Source organism: Pituophis catenifer, unplaced genomic scaffold (genome assembly GCF_029215685.1).
Source record: "Pituophis catenifer annectens isolate HBS135680 unplaced genomic scaffold, rPitCat1.0.hap2 SCAF_8, whole genome shotgun sequence".
In the NCBI taxonomy this organism is placed as follows: domain Eukaryota; kingdom Metazoa; phylum Chordata; class Lepidosauria; order Squamata; family Colubridae; genus Pituophis; species Pituophis catenifer.
Window position 1 is genome coordinate 61,192,548 of NW_027256888.1, and position 14,926 is coordinate 61,207,473.

General features: G+C 37.2%; 1 protein-coding gene across 1 annotated transcript; it reads left to right on the plus strand.

Annotated features, from left to right (window-relative positions):
• Positions 1-65: 65 nt before the first annotated feature.
• On the plus strand, positions 66-13,504 carry INTS12 (integrator complex subunit 12). The gene is made up of 7 exons (XM_070948456.1): positions 66-114; positions 2,000-2,169; positions 4,008-4,148; positions 5,725-5,912; positions 8,215-8,374; positions 9,492-9,644; positions 11,808-13,504. The coding sequence occupies exons 2-7, from the start codon at positions 2,014-2,016 to the stop codon at positions 12,369-12,371; spliced, it is 1,362 nt and encodes a 453-aa protein (XP_070804557.1). The 5' UTR covers positions 66-114; positions 2,000-2,013; the 3' UTR covers positions 12,372-13,504.
• The last annotated feature ends 1,422 nt before the right edge of the window (positions 13,505-14,926 follow it).

Consider the following 14,926-nt stretch of genomic DNA (forward strand, 5'->3'; position numbering starts at 1 on the left):
CCTCAACCGAAGCTCCACCCTTTCCTCCGCTTTGTCCGGGTTGGAGATCACCGCTTCCGGCGCCAGGCCCAGGAAGAGCAACCGACCGGCATCGGCAGGGAGCTTCCCAAAGCGGTAACCTGCAGGGGGGCGCGGCGGGGCTCGATTTTGGCGGGGGGGAAAAAAGAGGGCGGCCTTGTATGTAGTGTTCCTATAAGTCAGAGCGAAGCGTGAGGCGTTGGGGGTTTAGGAGTAGCCGCGTGGGGTAGGGAGGTGGGAGAGAGGGAAACGGCGCGAAGGCTCGGTCCGCTAATGCGGTCGCTGCCCCTCCGTGGTTTTATGAATGAAGATTTTTTTTTTTTAAATTACTGTTGTACCCGTGATGGGCAGCAGAAAGGCGTGGGAAAATGACCCTTTTGGGGAGAGAGAGAGAGAGAGAGAGAGAGAGAGATAATAATGATGATGATGATGATGGTGATAGATAGATGGATAGATAGATAGATAGATAGATAGATAGATAGATAATGATGATGAAGATAGATAGATAGATAGTGATGATGATGAAGATAGATAGATGATAGATAGATAATGATGATGATGATGATGATGGTGATAGATAGATAGATGGATAGATTAGATAGATAGATAGATAATGATGATGAAGATAGATAGATAGATAGATAGATAGATGATAGATTCCCTATAAATTCATTCATTCATTCATTCATTCATTCATTTCTATAAATTTATTTATTTATACCACTTCTCCCATATTGCGTAGTATTCCGAATCTATTTGTCCTTTCAGTTCAATTGTTAATTTATCCATTTCAGCACCAGTCAAATACTTTTTTAAAAAAATTACTAATTGGATTGAGAACAGAAAAAAGAAAAGAAATAAGACAAAATAGAAGTAGAATTAAAATGTATAGTAAAAGAGTGGATTTGAATTGGAATGTTATGGTATGGAAATGGTCGCAGTTCCGCATAAGATGAATAAGATATGTTTATCTGTAAAAACGCAATAAAAGGTTAATTTAAAAAAATATTTATTTTAGTTATTCATTTATTCGTATCCATTTCATATATTCATAATCATGTTTATACTTATATCTGTAATCTTATATATGCTTGACAAAATAAATAAATAAAATAAACAAACCAAAGGTTATTTGGCCCTTGTGAGATAGGACCGTGGGTCCTTATCTGGTTTGTTCAGCATCTTGGGTCAATCCAGCCCTTTTGTTTTATTAGTAAGCATTTCTGGCTTGACCCAAGAGGAGAATCCAGATCAGCTTTTAAGATGTATTATGGTTAACCAGGCTGGGAATCAGCATGGGGAAAGAAATCCGCCCCCCCTTCCAAATAGTAGATATTATGAAATTGAAAAAAAATGATAAAATTTCTATTGTGAAATCTTATTTGATGGTGAGATTAGCAAAATATACAAATATATAAAGTGGCTGCAATGCTCTCAAATTGTAATATTGGACAGAGCATGAGCAATTTCACTTTTCAGAGTTCAGAACAACTCAGGAGGGAACTGTCAAATTTCTGCTGTTCTGTAACTGAGACTTTTAAGAAGCTTAATGAGTATTCAAATTCTGTGGCAGCTTTATCATCAGCCCAAAACAGATGTAAGATAAAATGCATTGAAAGTGAATTCTCTATATGGCAAGACCAAGTGTATTATCTGCATATTTCTCAATGTCTTATTCCCTCTGCTGTTGCTAACTGCATTATAGCTTCCAGATGAGCCTTTAAATGAGGCTATCCTAGTTTCTGAAAACAGCATTGGGTTTCTTAAATTTATAAAAACCGAAATTGTATCTGAACTGAAGAATTAATTGCTTGCATTAGTTTAAGCTGTAAAAAGTACAATAAGGGAAGAAACCTGCTTTTCTTCAAACAAACAACCTGGAATGATTTTACTAATGTAATTGTTTCCAAACTGTCTTAGAAACATGTGAGATCTGAGGGCCAAATGTATACTTAAAATTAACATTTTATTTTCTTTTTAGTTAAGGATTCTACTATGGCTGCTACTGTGAATTTGGAACTTGACCCTGTATTCTTGAAAGCTCTGGGCTTCTTGCATTCAAAGAGCAAAGATTCTGCTGAAAAGTTAAAAGCACTTCTTGATGAATCTTTATCTAGGGGAATTGATTCATGTTATCGTCCACAACAAAAGGTACTGAAATTTATGAATAAAATTATATGTTGTCTTACATGGCATATATTGTAACAATAAATGAGAGCCATTTTGATTTAATAGTTAAAAGGTCCCAGACTAGTAGCAGGAGTTCTAGTGCTACTTTAGACCCAAAGCTAGTTAGATGACTTTGAGCCAGTCATGTACTTTCAGCTGTAGGAAGGAGGAAATGGCAAACCATTTTTGAAAGTCCTCCAAGAAAACTGCAGAGACTGGACTACTGTAATGCTCTCTACATGGGGCTCCCCTTGAAAAGCACCCGGAGGCTCCAACTGTCCAGAATGCGGCTGCGCAGTTGGTTATGGGCGCAACTCGTTGTGCCCACGTGACACCCCTCCTGCGCGAGCTGCACTGGCTCCCAGTGGTCTTCCAGGTGCGATTCAGGGTGTTGGTTACCACCTTTAAAGCACTCCATGGCATTGGACCTGGGTACCTTCGAGACCGTCTTCTGCCACCAGTAGCCTCCCACCGGCCAGTCCGCTCCCATAGAGAGGGTCTCCTCAGAGTGCCATCGGCCAAATTATGTTGGCTGGCGACACCCAGGGGGAGGGCCTTCTCTGTGGGAGCCCCTGCCCTTTGGAATGAACTGCCCCCAGAAATACATAAGATCGCTGTGTATTTCGCTGTGTCCTCAAAACCTTGTTGTTCCGCCAGGCCGGGCTATCAATGTAAAGGTTTTAATTGGTTTTAAATGTGAGATTTTAAATTTGGGGGTTTTATAATTGAGCCAATTATTTAATAATTTTAATTATTTTAAATTTTGTCTGTCTTCGTGCTTTTAATCAGGCTGTACACCGCCCTGAGTCCTTCGGGAGAAGGGCGGTATAGAAATAAAATTATTATTATTATTATTATTATTAGTAGTAGTAGTAGTAGTAGTAGTAGTAGTAGTAGTTTAGAAAGTCTCCAGGAATCAATATTAATTCAAAGATGGATAAATAATGTGCCCTATCCTATGTTTTCTTATCCTACCTATCCAGAATATACTGTAGCCATATTAAAGGACCTGGTTTAAGACAAATCATTCGGGGGGGGGGAACGGGGGAACCCTATTTCCTATTTCAAAAGTAGATCCGGTTTACATACCACACTAGTCCATCAAATATTTTTTTTATTTTAATTTGGCAAGTTCTGTGAACCTAGCCATTTTGATTTATTCATATACAGTATATTTATTTATTTATTTATTTATTTATTTATTTATTTATTATATTTCTATACCGCCTTTCTCCCGTAGGACTCAAGGCGGTGTACAGTCAAGAAAAATATAGACACACAAACATCATAAAATTGCTAATTAAAATTGTTACTTAGTTTGGTCAATTAAATAAAACCCAGAATTAGATAACATTTAAAAAATCATTTGCATGTTTGTATGTTTAGCCCTGCCTGTTGGAACATCAGGGTCTTGAGGGCACGGCGGAAAGCACGGAGATCAGGGATATTCCGTATCTCCGGGGGCAATTCATTCCAAAGGGTTGGAGCCCCCACAGAGAAGGCCCTCCCCCTGGGAGTCGCCAGTCGACATAATTTGACTGACGGTACCCTGAGTAGTCCCTCCCTGTGAGAACGAACTGGTCAGTGGGAGGCTATTGGTGGCAAAAGACGGTCTCGTAGGTACCCAGGTCCTAAGCCATGGAGTGCTTTAAAGGTGATAACTAACACCTTGAATTGCACCCGGAAGACCACCGGGAGCCAGTGCAGCTCGCGTAGGAGAGGTGTTACATGGGTATAACATCAACCTTAAAAATTCATGTATTTATGAGATGTATTATCTCCAGTTTTATTCTTAATATGACATTTTGTGCATTTTTTAGGAAGTAGATCAGCCCAAAGTATCCATTCCAAAACCAGTTTCTGTTAAGACCGCTCCAAGCCTCCCTACAAGTAACAATAATGGGAAACCCACCGTAGTTGAAAAGGTGAAAAAAGAGGTGGAAAAGAGAATTGTGGATAAGGTAAGTCCCTTGTTACACTTTGAACATTACATCCATTCCTTATTTAGTAACCGAGTTCCATTCCATCAATCAATTTGTAAGCAGAATGGTTGCTAAGTGACCATTAGAGAGAGAGAAAGAATGCTATAAAGGCCTCCTCGTTCAGTTAAAGCTCTCATACACACTTATGCCAGCATTACTGTCACTCTGTTGTTAGGCACTCAAAATGAGCTTATTGGCCAGAAAATGTTTTTTATTACCATTGTATTTGAAGTGGATGTATTGAGGAAAGAGGTTCTAATAAAGTTACATATTTTAAAAAATAATATTTTTTCCTAGCTTTCAATCAGAGGTTTTCAACCACTGTATCATGCACATTTGTGTGCCACAAAAAGTCCACAAGAGCACTTCAGTGAGCCAAAATATATAACTGGAAATGCTGTGCACTCAGAATCCTGTTCCATGACATTACTGGGATGGACTCTATTTCATAACGTGGAAGTCCCACCTATGAGATATGTATATGAGATGAAAGAGACTGAAAACTACTTTAAATACATATTTTTGTTTTGCAAACTATGTCGTTCCCATATGTTACATAACAATAGTTAATTTATTTCAGAAATATAGAGTGTGCTTTCCTCTGCCAGTCATTTAAGTTTTAAAAGGGTGCTCTTCTCCTTGTCTACAAGTTACTTTGTTCCTTTTCAGTGATTAAGAGAACATATTACTTTATTCAAACTATGTTTATTTCGTCTTCTCTTGCAATTTCACTGTGCTATTTTAACAGCAGACTTTCAACTTTATAGAAGACTACCATAATTAAATTAGTTTGTCTAATATGGTGGTTCCTTGACTGGAATATTGTTGGTATTAATCCTGATGCTAATCTCGGCTTAACTGAGTGCTGATTGCTGGTGAAAAGCTGCTGTGGTCTTCTAGCTTTTTGACTGTCCCTTTTGAATGATGTGTAGATGTAGTTTATCTCCATGTGCCTATTGATGGCTGATTTGTCAGAGTGTAAGGCTTCCTGGAATTCTCTAGTGCAGTGGTCCCCAACCCCCGGTCCGCGGACCGGTGCCGGGCCGTGGAGTACCTGGCACCGGGCCGCGCAGCGGCCGGGGGACATGAACGCTGCAGCGCAAAGGCTCCTGGGCCGTGCGCAATGGGCCGTGCGCAAAAGCTCCTGGGCCGTGCCCCCACCCCTGCGCGCGCTCAGCGGGCCGCGGCGATAAAAAGGTTGGGGACCACTGCTCTAGTGTTTTTACACATAGTGGCTGTTGCAAGCCTTACACGGTATATTGTAAAATGACTTTTTTTCCTGGAGCTACTGGGTCTTTTGTTCAAAGGTATCTATTATTAGTACCACATACATCTTCAGTTTTCCTTATCGATGAAAAGGGCGGCATATAAATTTAATAAATAAAAATAAATAATTGTACCCCTTTGTTATCAGCAGCTTCTTTTAGCTTATATAGCATACTTTTCCTTCCCCTAAACAGAGATAATTACTTGGGACAAACATGTGACAGAATGTATTAAATATTTATTTGCTCAGAGTTTACATTTTGTTTCTTATGTGAATATCATTTGTTAGGTAAAAGTGGAAATCAGTGAAGGAATTGACATCGCAAAAAAACCAAGACTAGAAAAGCCAGAAGCTCATACTTCATCAATCACAATTCAGACAAGCAAGGATTTGCCCATGGCAGACCTTTCGAGTTTTGAAGAAACTAGTGCTGATGATTTTGCAATGGAGATGGGTCTGGCTTGTGTTGTTTGCAGGTAAGTTTTTAAAATTTACTAGTTATAGCATATATGAAGACCACAATTAAATATTAATTGAATCTTGTCTATATAGAGATCTTGATTCCTTAAACAATTCTCATAAGTTGTGAGATCTAAATACTTTTGATTTCTCATACATTATGTGTATCTACAGCACATCTGTTAAAAGATATTCACATTCCATGGCAGTGAGATTATAAATAAAATACTTACCAAAAGGTAAAGTTTATACATAGAAAGGTTTCTAAATCATAACTTGTATTTTAACCTGTCTTCAGGATTTATGACCATTTTAATTGTGTTCATTTGAAAGGCAACTTTAAAAATGTCTTTAAAAGATTTTCTTTATATTCCATTTATTTTTTAAGTTTGTCAAAATTACCCTTTATATTATTTATATTATTCCCTTCTATTATGTTACTGGGAAATAATCACTCTTTCTGATTCAATTAATTTTGAAAAATTAATTCAGTTATATTTTGAATCTTAGTTCATGTTCATAAGACCAATTACTACAGAATCAAAGCTGCTTACTCCTGAGTAAAGTTACGTAGAATCACAAACTATGTGGGATTTTTTTATGCCTTAATTTGGTTTTTATGGCAGCAAAATGTTCCCAAAGCCAGTATGCTAACTCTAATTTTCCTATTAAATTAAAAAAAAATTTTTTACCTAGCCTTCTGCAAATAGTTTCCATGGTTACCTATGTACCTGTCCAATGGGGATATATATACAAAAGCAACTTACTAATTAAGTAACCTGATTTGTTATCTAAAAATAATAGCCGTTAGGGAAATGGTGTTTTGCTAATCTGGTTAAGGTACGTTTCTGTTCATAAATAGGATTAATATTGTAACATATATATTTCCAGTAGAATAAAATTTAATGCATATGATTTTCCTACTAATCTACGACATTCTTATCTGATGTATCCTTACTCTTATGATTTAAAGGCCTAACTTTTCTTCTGATTCAGTAGGTAATTATAAACTATATTTATGTTTACTGTATAAGCTGAAGGAATATGATTTGGACAATGTTATTGCACAATTTAACATTTAGAATTCCCCATTAAATATATGCTGCAATTGGGATTTATTTCCTGTTTGAATTAATCGGGACTTGGAAAAATGGTTACTTTGATTTTGTTAAAATTCAGTCATTGACCACTCTGGCTGAGTCTACCGGAATTGCAGGTCAGCAACATTTAGAGAGCAACAACTTTTTAAACATCTGCTTTAGGTTAAAACCTTTGGCTTATGATTTTGTTGACAATACCTGTCTTGTGCCATATATTCCCTTGCAGCTTTCATATATGCTTAAGAGGAAGAAGCTCAGAGTCACTATGAACTACAAGATAGGTAGCATATAAATTTAAAAAATAAAATTCCAAAATAGCATGATGAATTTTGGTAACTATAATGTTGCTTTGACCTGTAAACATTAGATTATATGCTGACAGGTAATAAACATTATACCCATTGATAAACGTATGGTAGACCATTGGTTGAAAGAACTGGGCCTAGGCTTGCAGGTTTGTTATGTGGAATTGGAAAGCACCAATTTGGCCTCCACTGCTCACTCTATACATCTGTCCATCTTTTCCAATTTCACACTGTTGTGATCTTGTAGCTACTCTTAATTCTCTACAACAAAAGATACAGAATCAAAGAATCATAGGGCTGGAAGCTTGGAGGTCTTCTAGTCTCTCTGTCCAAGGCAGGAGATCTTATTGCATCCCGGACAAATGGCTGTCCAATCTTGAAGACCTCCAGCGATGAAACACTCACAACTCCAGGAGGCAAGCAGTTCCATTGGTTAATTATTCTCACTGTCTGGAAATGTGTCCTTAGTTCCAGATTGGATCCTCCTTTAATGAGCTTCTACCCATTGCTTCTTGCCCTGCCTTCAGGTGCTTAGGAGAATAAGTCAATCCCCTCCTCCCTGTGACAGTTCCTCAAGTATCGAGTGACAGCCATTCCATCACATCTAATATTTCTCTTTGTTAGACTAGACATGTCTAGTTCCCATCATATAGTTTAGCCTCTAGTTTAGCCTCTCTTATCATACTTGTTGCTTTTCTCTGCACTCTTTCTACAGTCTCAGCATCCTTTTTGTACTGTGGCAACCAGAATTGTTTGCAGTATTCCAAGTGTGGTCTCACTAGTGCAGCATAGAGCAATACAATCACTTTTTTGTAATCTTGATGCTATCCCTCTATACTGACAAATTTGTAAAAATATGTTTCAAGAGATTGCTTGAAGAAATAATGTTTAATTGATTACTTTGTGTTTTATAGACAAATAACAGTGACTTCTGGAAATCCATTAGTGGAGTGCCAGGAATGTCATAACCTCTATCACCAAGACTGCCACAAACCTCAAGTTACAGATAAGGAAATGAATGATCCACGGGTGGTGTGGTATTGTGCCCGATGTACCAGGCAAATTAAAAAAATGGTAAGATTTTTTTTCTATATCTGTGAGGAAATATTTTAACTATTTAAGGAAGAAATTCCTTAATTCACTAGAAAATGTTTTGATTTTAATAGTTTAATACCACTTTTACAAAAATAGTTACAGCAATAATGTTTTTTTAAAAAAAACAAAGGAAATTAAATAATTACACTGGAAAAAAAATTCAGCTCAAAAAGTTTATGCTAAATCGGATTCACCAACCCATGTTCTTAAACCCAGTAATGATGATGATTTTATAAACTACTTTAACAAAAGTCTGATTTTTACTAGATCAGATTAAGAATATTTAAATCTCATAACAAGTGAGGTACTATATCCTATATTGATTTTCCTGAAAAGGTTTTATTTTCATGTAAGTTATTGTTGATTTTACATGTATTATACTTGTATTGGTAAAATTGAGATATAAGAACCATTTTATTATTAGTGAAAATACAGAGTAATTTTTTTAAAAAAATCAAAATATTACAAGAAAAATCAAGTAGATGTCTTTGAAATTAATAGTTTGAAAACTAGGTATACTGTAATGGTTCATATTCCATTTTGTCAAATCAATTGATGTAATTTTATGAAATTTTAAATGTTTATTTCCATATATGTAAATTCAAATATGTACATTAGATATATAAATTAGCAGCTGCCTAGTTGTATGAAACAAATGAAACATGTTGATGAATAAATATTGTAATAGTTTTTATAGTAATACAAGCGCCAGTTTGTTCTAGTGGTTAAGGCATTAGGCTAGATTTCTAGTCCCACTTGAATGCTGGCTGGATGACTTTGGGCCAGTCATTCTTTCTTTGCCTACATCAGACTTGGGCAACAAGCCGACTGGTCAATTCCTGTCACAACAAATAGATCAACACTTGATACAAAAAAAATAATGGACGTTGCACTTTGGGGGAAATTCTCAGAAGAAAAAAAATTATAGTAGTAATACATTAGGCTGTTCTATAAGATCTCCTGCAAACCTCTTAAATTCCTTTATTGCGATTTCCCAATGTTACTTTCCAGAATGTCTAGTAGATAGTAGTGTTAAAGCAGAAAGCTATTTTTTATTTTAACATTTTTTCACATGTACAATATGTAATTTACACAGGCTCAGAAAACACAGAAGCCTTCCCAGAAGCCAGCTCCTGCTGTAGTGTCAGTAGTTCCAGCTGTGAAAGATCCACTAATAAAGAAACCAGAAATTAAGCTAAAATTGGAGACTACCCCAGCCTTCCTAGCATTTAAGAGGACCGAGGTCAAGGTACTGTGCAGAGTGTACTGTGAAATATTGATAGATTGATTGAATTTATAGCTTTGTTTTTAGTTTAATTTTGTTTTGTTTTTCTAATGAGGAGTGTTTTGTTTTGGTAATGTTCCTAACCTCATAATATCATCCTCCACTTTCACTTAGAATTCCACGTTAAATATTTTTATTCTTAATTTTTTTCCATTTTGTTACTGATTTTGAATAAATTACATAATTTAAGTAACATTATCAATAAAATTACATTTAATAAGATTTTGTTTTAAAACAGGATGCTACAGGTTATTTTCAGATATATCTATATTTATTTCTAGATTTAGATAGGATATAATAGTAGTGTTATCTCTGTAAGTTTTTAATTGTTCTTTCTTTGCATTCAGATTAAAGACTGTAGTAGGAAGTTTATTTATGGGGGAAATCACATTTTTACACCTAAAAGTTGTATAAAGTAAAATAAGTTTTAATAATAAAAATGTTAAAATGTTATGTTTCTCTTTTAGTGCAGTATTAGTTACAGACTAAAGGAAAGCAAAGATCACAAAAGGAAATAACCAATAACATTTGTGCTAAAGTTACAGGTAGTTCTTGACTTATGACCATTTAATGACGGTTTGAAATTATGACAACCTATCCTCAAAACTACAACCATTGCACCACCCTCATCAGACAAGCAAAGTCAAATGGAGAAGCTGGATTTGTTTAATAACCACAATTCACTTAATAACCACGTGATTCACTTAACAACAACGATAAAATAGTAAAATCAGATCCAGTTGCAATGACTCAGTTAAAGACTGCATCAAATTCCACTCCTAATTGTGGTTGTAAGTCAAGGAGTACCTGTATTTGCTTCTGCTATTGCGATTTAGGAAGATTCTAGACAAATTCCAGGGCCATGGTAGTTAAGTTTCTTAAAAATTCGGAAATATCACTGGCCTTGACTACCAGCCGCAAAAAATGCAGAACCAAAATTAATGTGTGTTACTTTAGGTTAAAAAAAAAAATGATAGTATTTTAAACCAATTAATATGCAGGACACATGGTTAAATTTTATACGAGTTCTTTTATATTTGTAATAGATAAGAGAATTCTGAATCAGTTTGGCAGAATCAGTTCTGATTCTCATCAGAATCAAAAAGCGCAATCCATTTTTCATCTTGTGCCATTTAGAAAACACTTCATGCAATCCTAACAATTTTAGTGAGACTTGTACAGCACCATTTGTGGTTTACTGTGTCAAACAATTGCAAATAACTGTGATGGAAACCTATACGTGTACTATGTACTATGGCCTTGATGGCAAACCTATGGCACGCATGCTACAGGTGGCACGCGGAGCCATATTGGTGGGCATGAGAGCTCAGCTCTGGTGCGCATGCATGTGCCGGACAGCTGATTTTCAGGCCTTCTAGGCCCAGTGGAAGTCACCAAAGGACCATTTCTGGCCTCTGGAGGGTCTCCGGGGCAGGGGGAAGGCCGTTTTTTGCCTTCCCCTGACTCCTAGAAAGGCTCTGGAGCCTGCAGAGAGCAAAAAATGGGCCTACCGGGCCCACCATGCCATCGTGTCCAAAAGTGGGGGGAGCGGGGGGAGGTCATGCACGCATGCGTGGGGGGCGCATAGAATTATGGGTGTGGGCATGCGTGCGTGCGCTCCCCCCATGCTCCCCCCACTTTTGGCACGTGATGGCAAAAAAGTTAGCCATCACTGTACTATGGTAACTTACACATCTACTATTAATGTGCCCTATTACATTTAAATGCCTAATTTTGTCCCAATAACTACAAATTATATTCCTGAGATCCATCATTTATTTTCATGTTAAAAGTAATTTTTGATTTTAAAAAAAAAACATAGGTATGGCTCCAGCAAGTTTTCTTACTTGAATAATTCTGAGATTTTTGCCATATGAGGATGGAATATTGAGCTACAGTATTTTGTACCTACAAGAAAAAAGTGGATGCTATGGTTATGATTGGCCTGGAACATTATAAAGATATTAATGTGCTTCTTTTTGTATTCTGAGACTTTGAATAAATATTAGAGTCCACTGAGTTTTTCATCGAATAATGATAGGAAGGTAACTGCTTGGTCCTTTTGCTTTGCATGCTGATCTCTGCTGAATTGCATGTAAGGTAACACTTGCTTCTGTCTGATTTTAGACTTCGGCAACAATGTCAGGGAACTCAACCGCCGCCAGTGTTTCCTCCTCCTCAAACAGTGGCCTTACGGGATGGGCAGCTTTTGCAGCAAAGACATCTTCTGCAGGCCCGTCAACAGCTAAGATGGGGTCTGCCACCCAGAGTACCAGTGGCAAGCCCGTCACTGGCTCAAACAATCAGAAACCCACTGGTTTGTCAGGCCTGGCCACAACCAAAGGAGTAGGGTCAAAAATAACAGCTGCCAGTAGCACAAACCCTAGCCAGTTGAAGCCATTACCACCTCTGACATTGGGGAAAGTTGGTCTCTCTCGGTCTGTGAGCAGTGACAACGTAAGCAAAATAGGCCTTCCTAATGCAGGCAGTTCAACCCCAGGCAACAGCCCAACTATTGGTGGAAATGGCAGCAGCGTGGCAGCAGGGAGCAGCGCTAGCAAATCAAGTACAGAATCGGGCAACCAGTCCCCATCGCTGAAAGGTCCAACATCACAAGAATCTCAGCTCAATGCTATGAAGAGGTTACAGATGGTCAAAAAGAAAGCGGCTCAGAAGAAGCTAAAAAAATAACAGGTCCATTTTTAAAACAATAGATAAACCTATCATTAGTTCTAGTCTGCAAAGTGCTAACATGTCATTCAGCTCTAGCCAGATAACAGTAAAATCAATGATCTATAAATTACTGTTGTGTTTTCATTTGGCACCCATGTGTGTAGTCACAAGAATTAATATATTAGTAAAAGGTCCCGTTAATTTACAAGCTGTCTTGTTTGTACCTTTCTCATTAAATTAGAGCTACAAAAATCCAGATACTACCGGTAGATGGTAGTAATTAGTGTTTGTAGTCCAGGAACCATAGCTCTAATTAAATACAGTTATTAAATGCAATTTAACAATATTGATTCTTTTAAATTATATTTGATGCTTTACTCTTCTTCAAATATAGACCTAAAAACCATTATGAATGCTAAGAAATTTGTGTGTGTGTTGGGAGGGGGCTCCTTTACAATGGTGATACATCGGCTGCATTTGCCATTTCCAGTGGAATAAACAAGGTTGTGTGTTAGTCCCAGTCCTATTCAATCTCTTCTTCATTTGATGTTGTCCAGGGTCTGAAGGAGGGAATATGTGTACATCAGGTACCAATTGGAAAGCTCCCTCTTTGGCAACTTGAATGCAAACAGTGACTCCGTAGAGTCATTCAAGGAACCCTTTTTACTGATGACTGTATACTCCTGGATTAGTGATCCTGAAGAAATTCTCAGATGCTGTTTTGGCCTAATTATCACCCTGAGAAAGACTGAAATACTCATCAGCCTATGCCAAATCCGAAGACCATAGAACCACTGTTGATAGCACCTAGCTGACAAATGTAAACAGCTTCAAATATAGTTTGGAAGATGCATCTCAAGTGAAGGTTCTTTGGACATTGAAGTCAGGATCAGCAGGGCAAGGCAAGCACTAGGGTGCTCCATCAACACAATATCCATCTCTCCAGAATGCTGAAAGTCTTCAGAGCTGTGGTTATCCCTTCTCTCCTATGAGGATGAGTACTGGACTCTACTGAAGGTACAGCAAACAAAAGCAGACATTTCACATGAGTGCTCCATCCTCGACATTTGCTGGCCAAGACCATGTCTTATTTTATAATTTATATCTTATCTTTTAAGTTACACATCTTTCCAAAGAATATCTAACATATTCTGTATATACAATGCCTTAAAACCAAAATCTTGTCTCCCTTTTCTTTTGTGCTCTATAGAAATCAGGTAAGAGGATGTTTTCAATCTGTTTGAAATTTAAACTTTAACCAGCATCACCAACTCTGTAATTCTGGAAATTTATCCAAAATATCTTACCAACTCTTGGGTCTCATGAGACGAAATATCACTGTACAATATTTTTAGCCACTTGCACAATTCAGGTACTTCTGGAAGGCAGATCCATGTTAATTTTATATGTAAAATATCTCAAAAGGAAAGGAAGTGATTCTATTCATCATAAAAAAAAAAAGTTCGCAAGGTACGATTACCCAGTTTAGAAACTACTTCACTAAGCTGCATCACTTGCAATAAGTCTGACAAAAAGAATTGAAGCAATATTTATTTCTTGCTTTCTTGCTGTTTCTTCATAGAATGGCAGGAAACTTAGAACTTTGAAGTTATGTGTATGGTAAAAGAAAAATCAGTTCTGCGAGCATTTTATTAGTCACAAAATTGCAAAAGAAAGCTTATGTACCACACAAAGTATAGATGTCTGTCTGAAAATCAGAAAGCAATAGAAAGATCAATTATTCATGGAGTATTTGCCACCTTATTATGTGAGCGGTCATTGAAAAAGTCATATTGCTGAAGTTCTCAACCCAGCAATGAAATATATGAGACTGACATGAATGAAGGCAAATATACATGCCCCAGGTTAATGTTGCAGGAGCCAATCTGGGTCAGTCATTGGGACCAGAGATATAATTTTCTAAGCTTTTGGCCTCGTGGTGGAAACTCAGACTGATTCTAAAGTCTGTTTGTAAACTATCCCTACAGGATTGATCCTAGAGACCATTTATAAATAGTTTCTTGAACTCTACTGACATATACTTCACTAGTTCTTAATACATGGAAAATAGCATCAGATTTAATGACTTCTGTATTTGTATTTATAAGTGATTTGGAAATTGCCTAGGAGGATATCATTTATCATGAATGAAGGCAAATATGTGCTGTGCTGTCCCACTCACTCACTCACACACACACATAACTGGTTTAGTGAGTTTATTAACATTCTCCACCAATTCTCTTCATCAAAAACCCAGAACTGTCCCAATTAAGTCCATCCACAAGCAGACCAATGCTAGTCCATGGAGCAATGATCAAAAGAGTACAAGGCACTTGAAAGTTTCTCAATCAAAATAAAGCCACCAGGCAAATTTAAATCCACAACACGAGAGGTCACAAGGCAAGAAAAGTCCAGAGTTTCCAAGGCATGATCCAAGTCAAGGTACAGTATCAAACCAAGGCAGGAATCACAACAACCAGAAAACACACAGCTAGGAAACAAACACGTTCCCAGCAGCGCCTTCATCTGTCTGCTGTGCTAAATAGCCAACTTTCGGTGCAGTGCATCTGCCT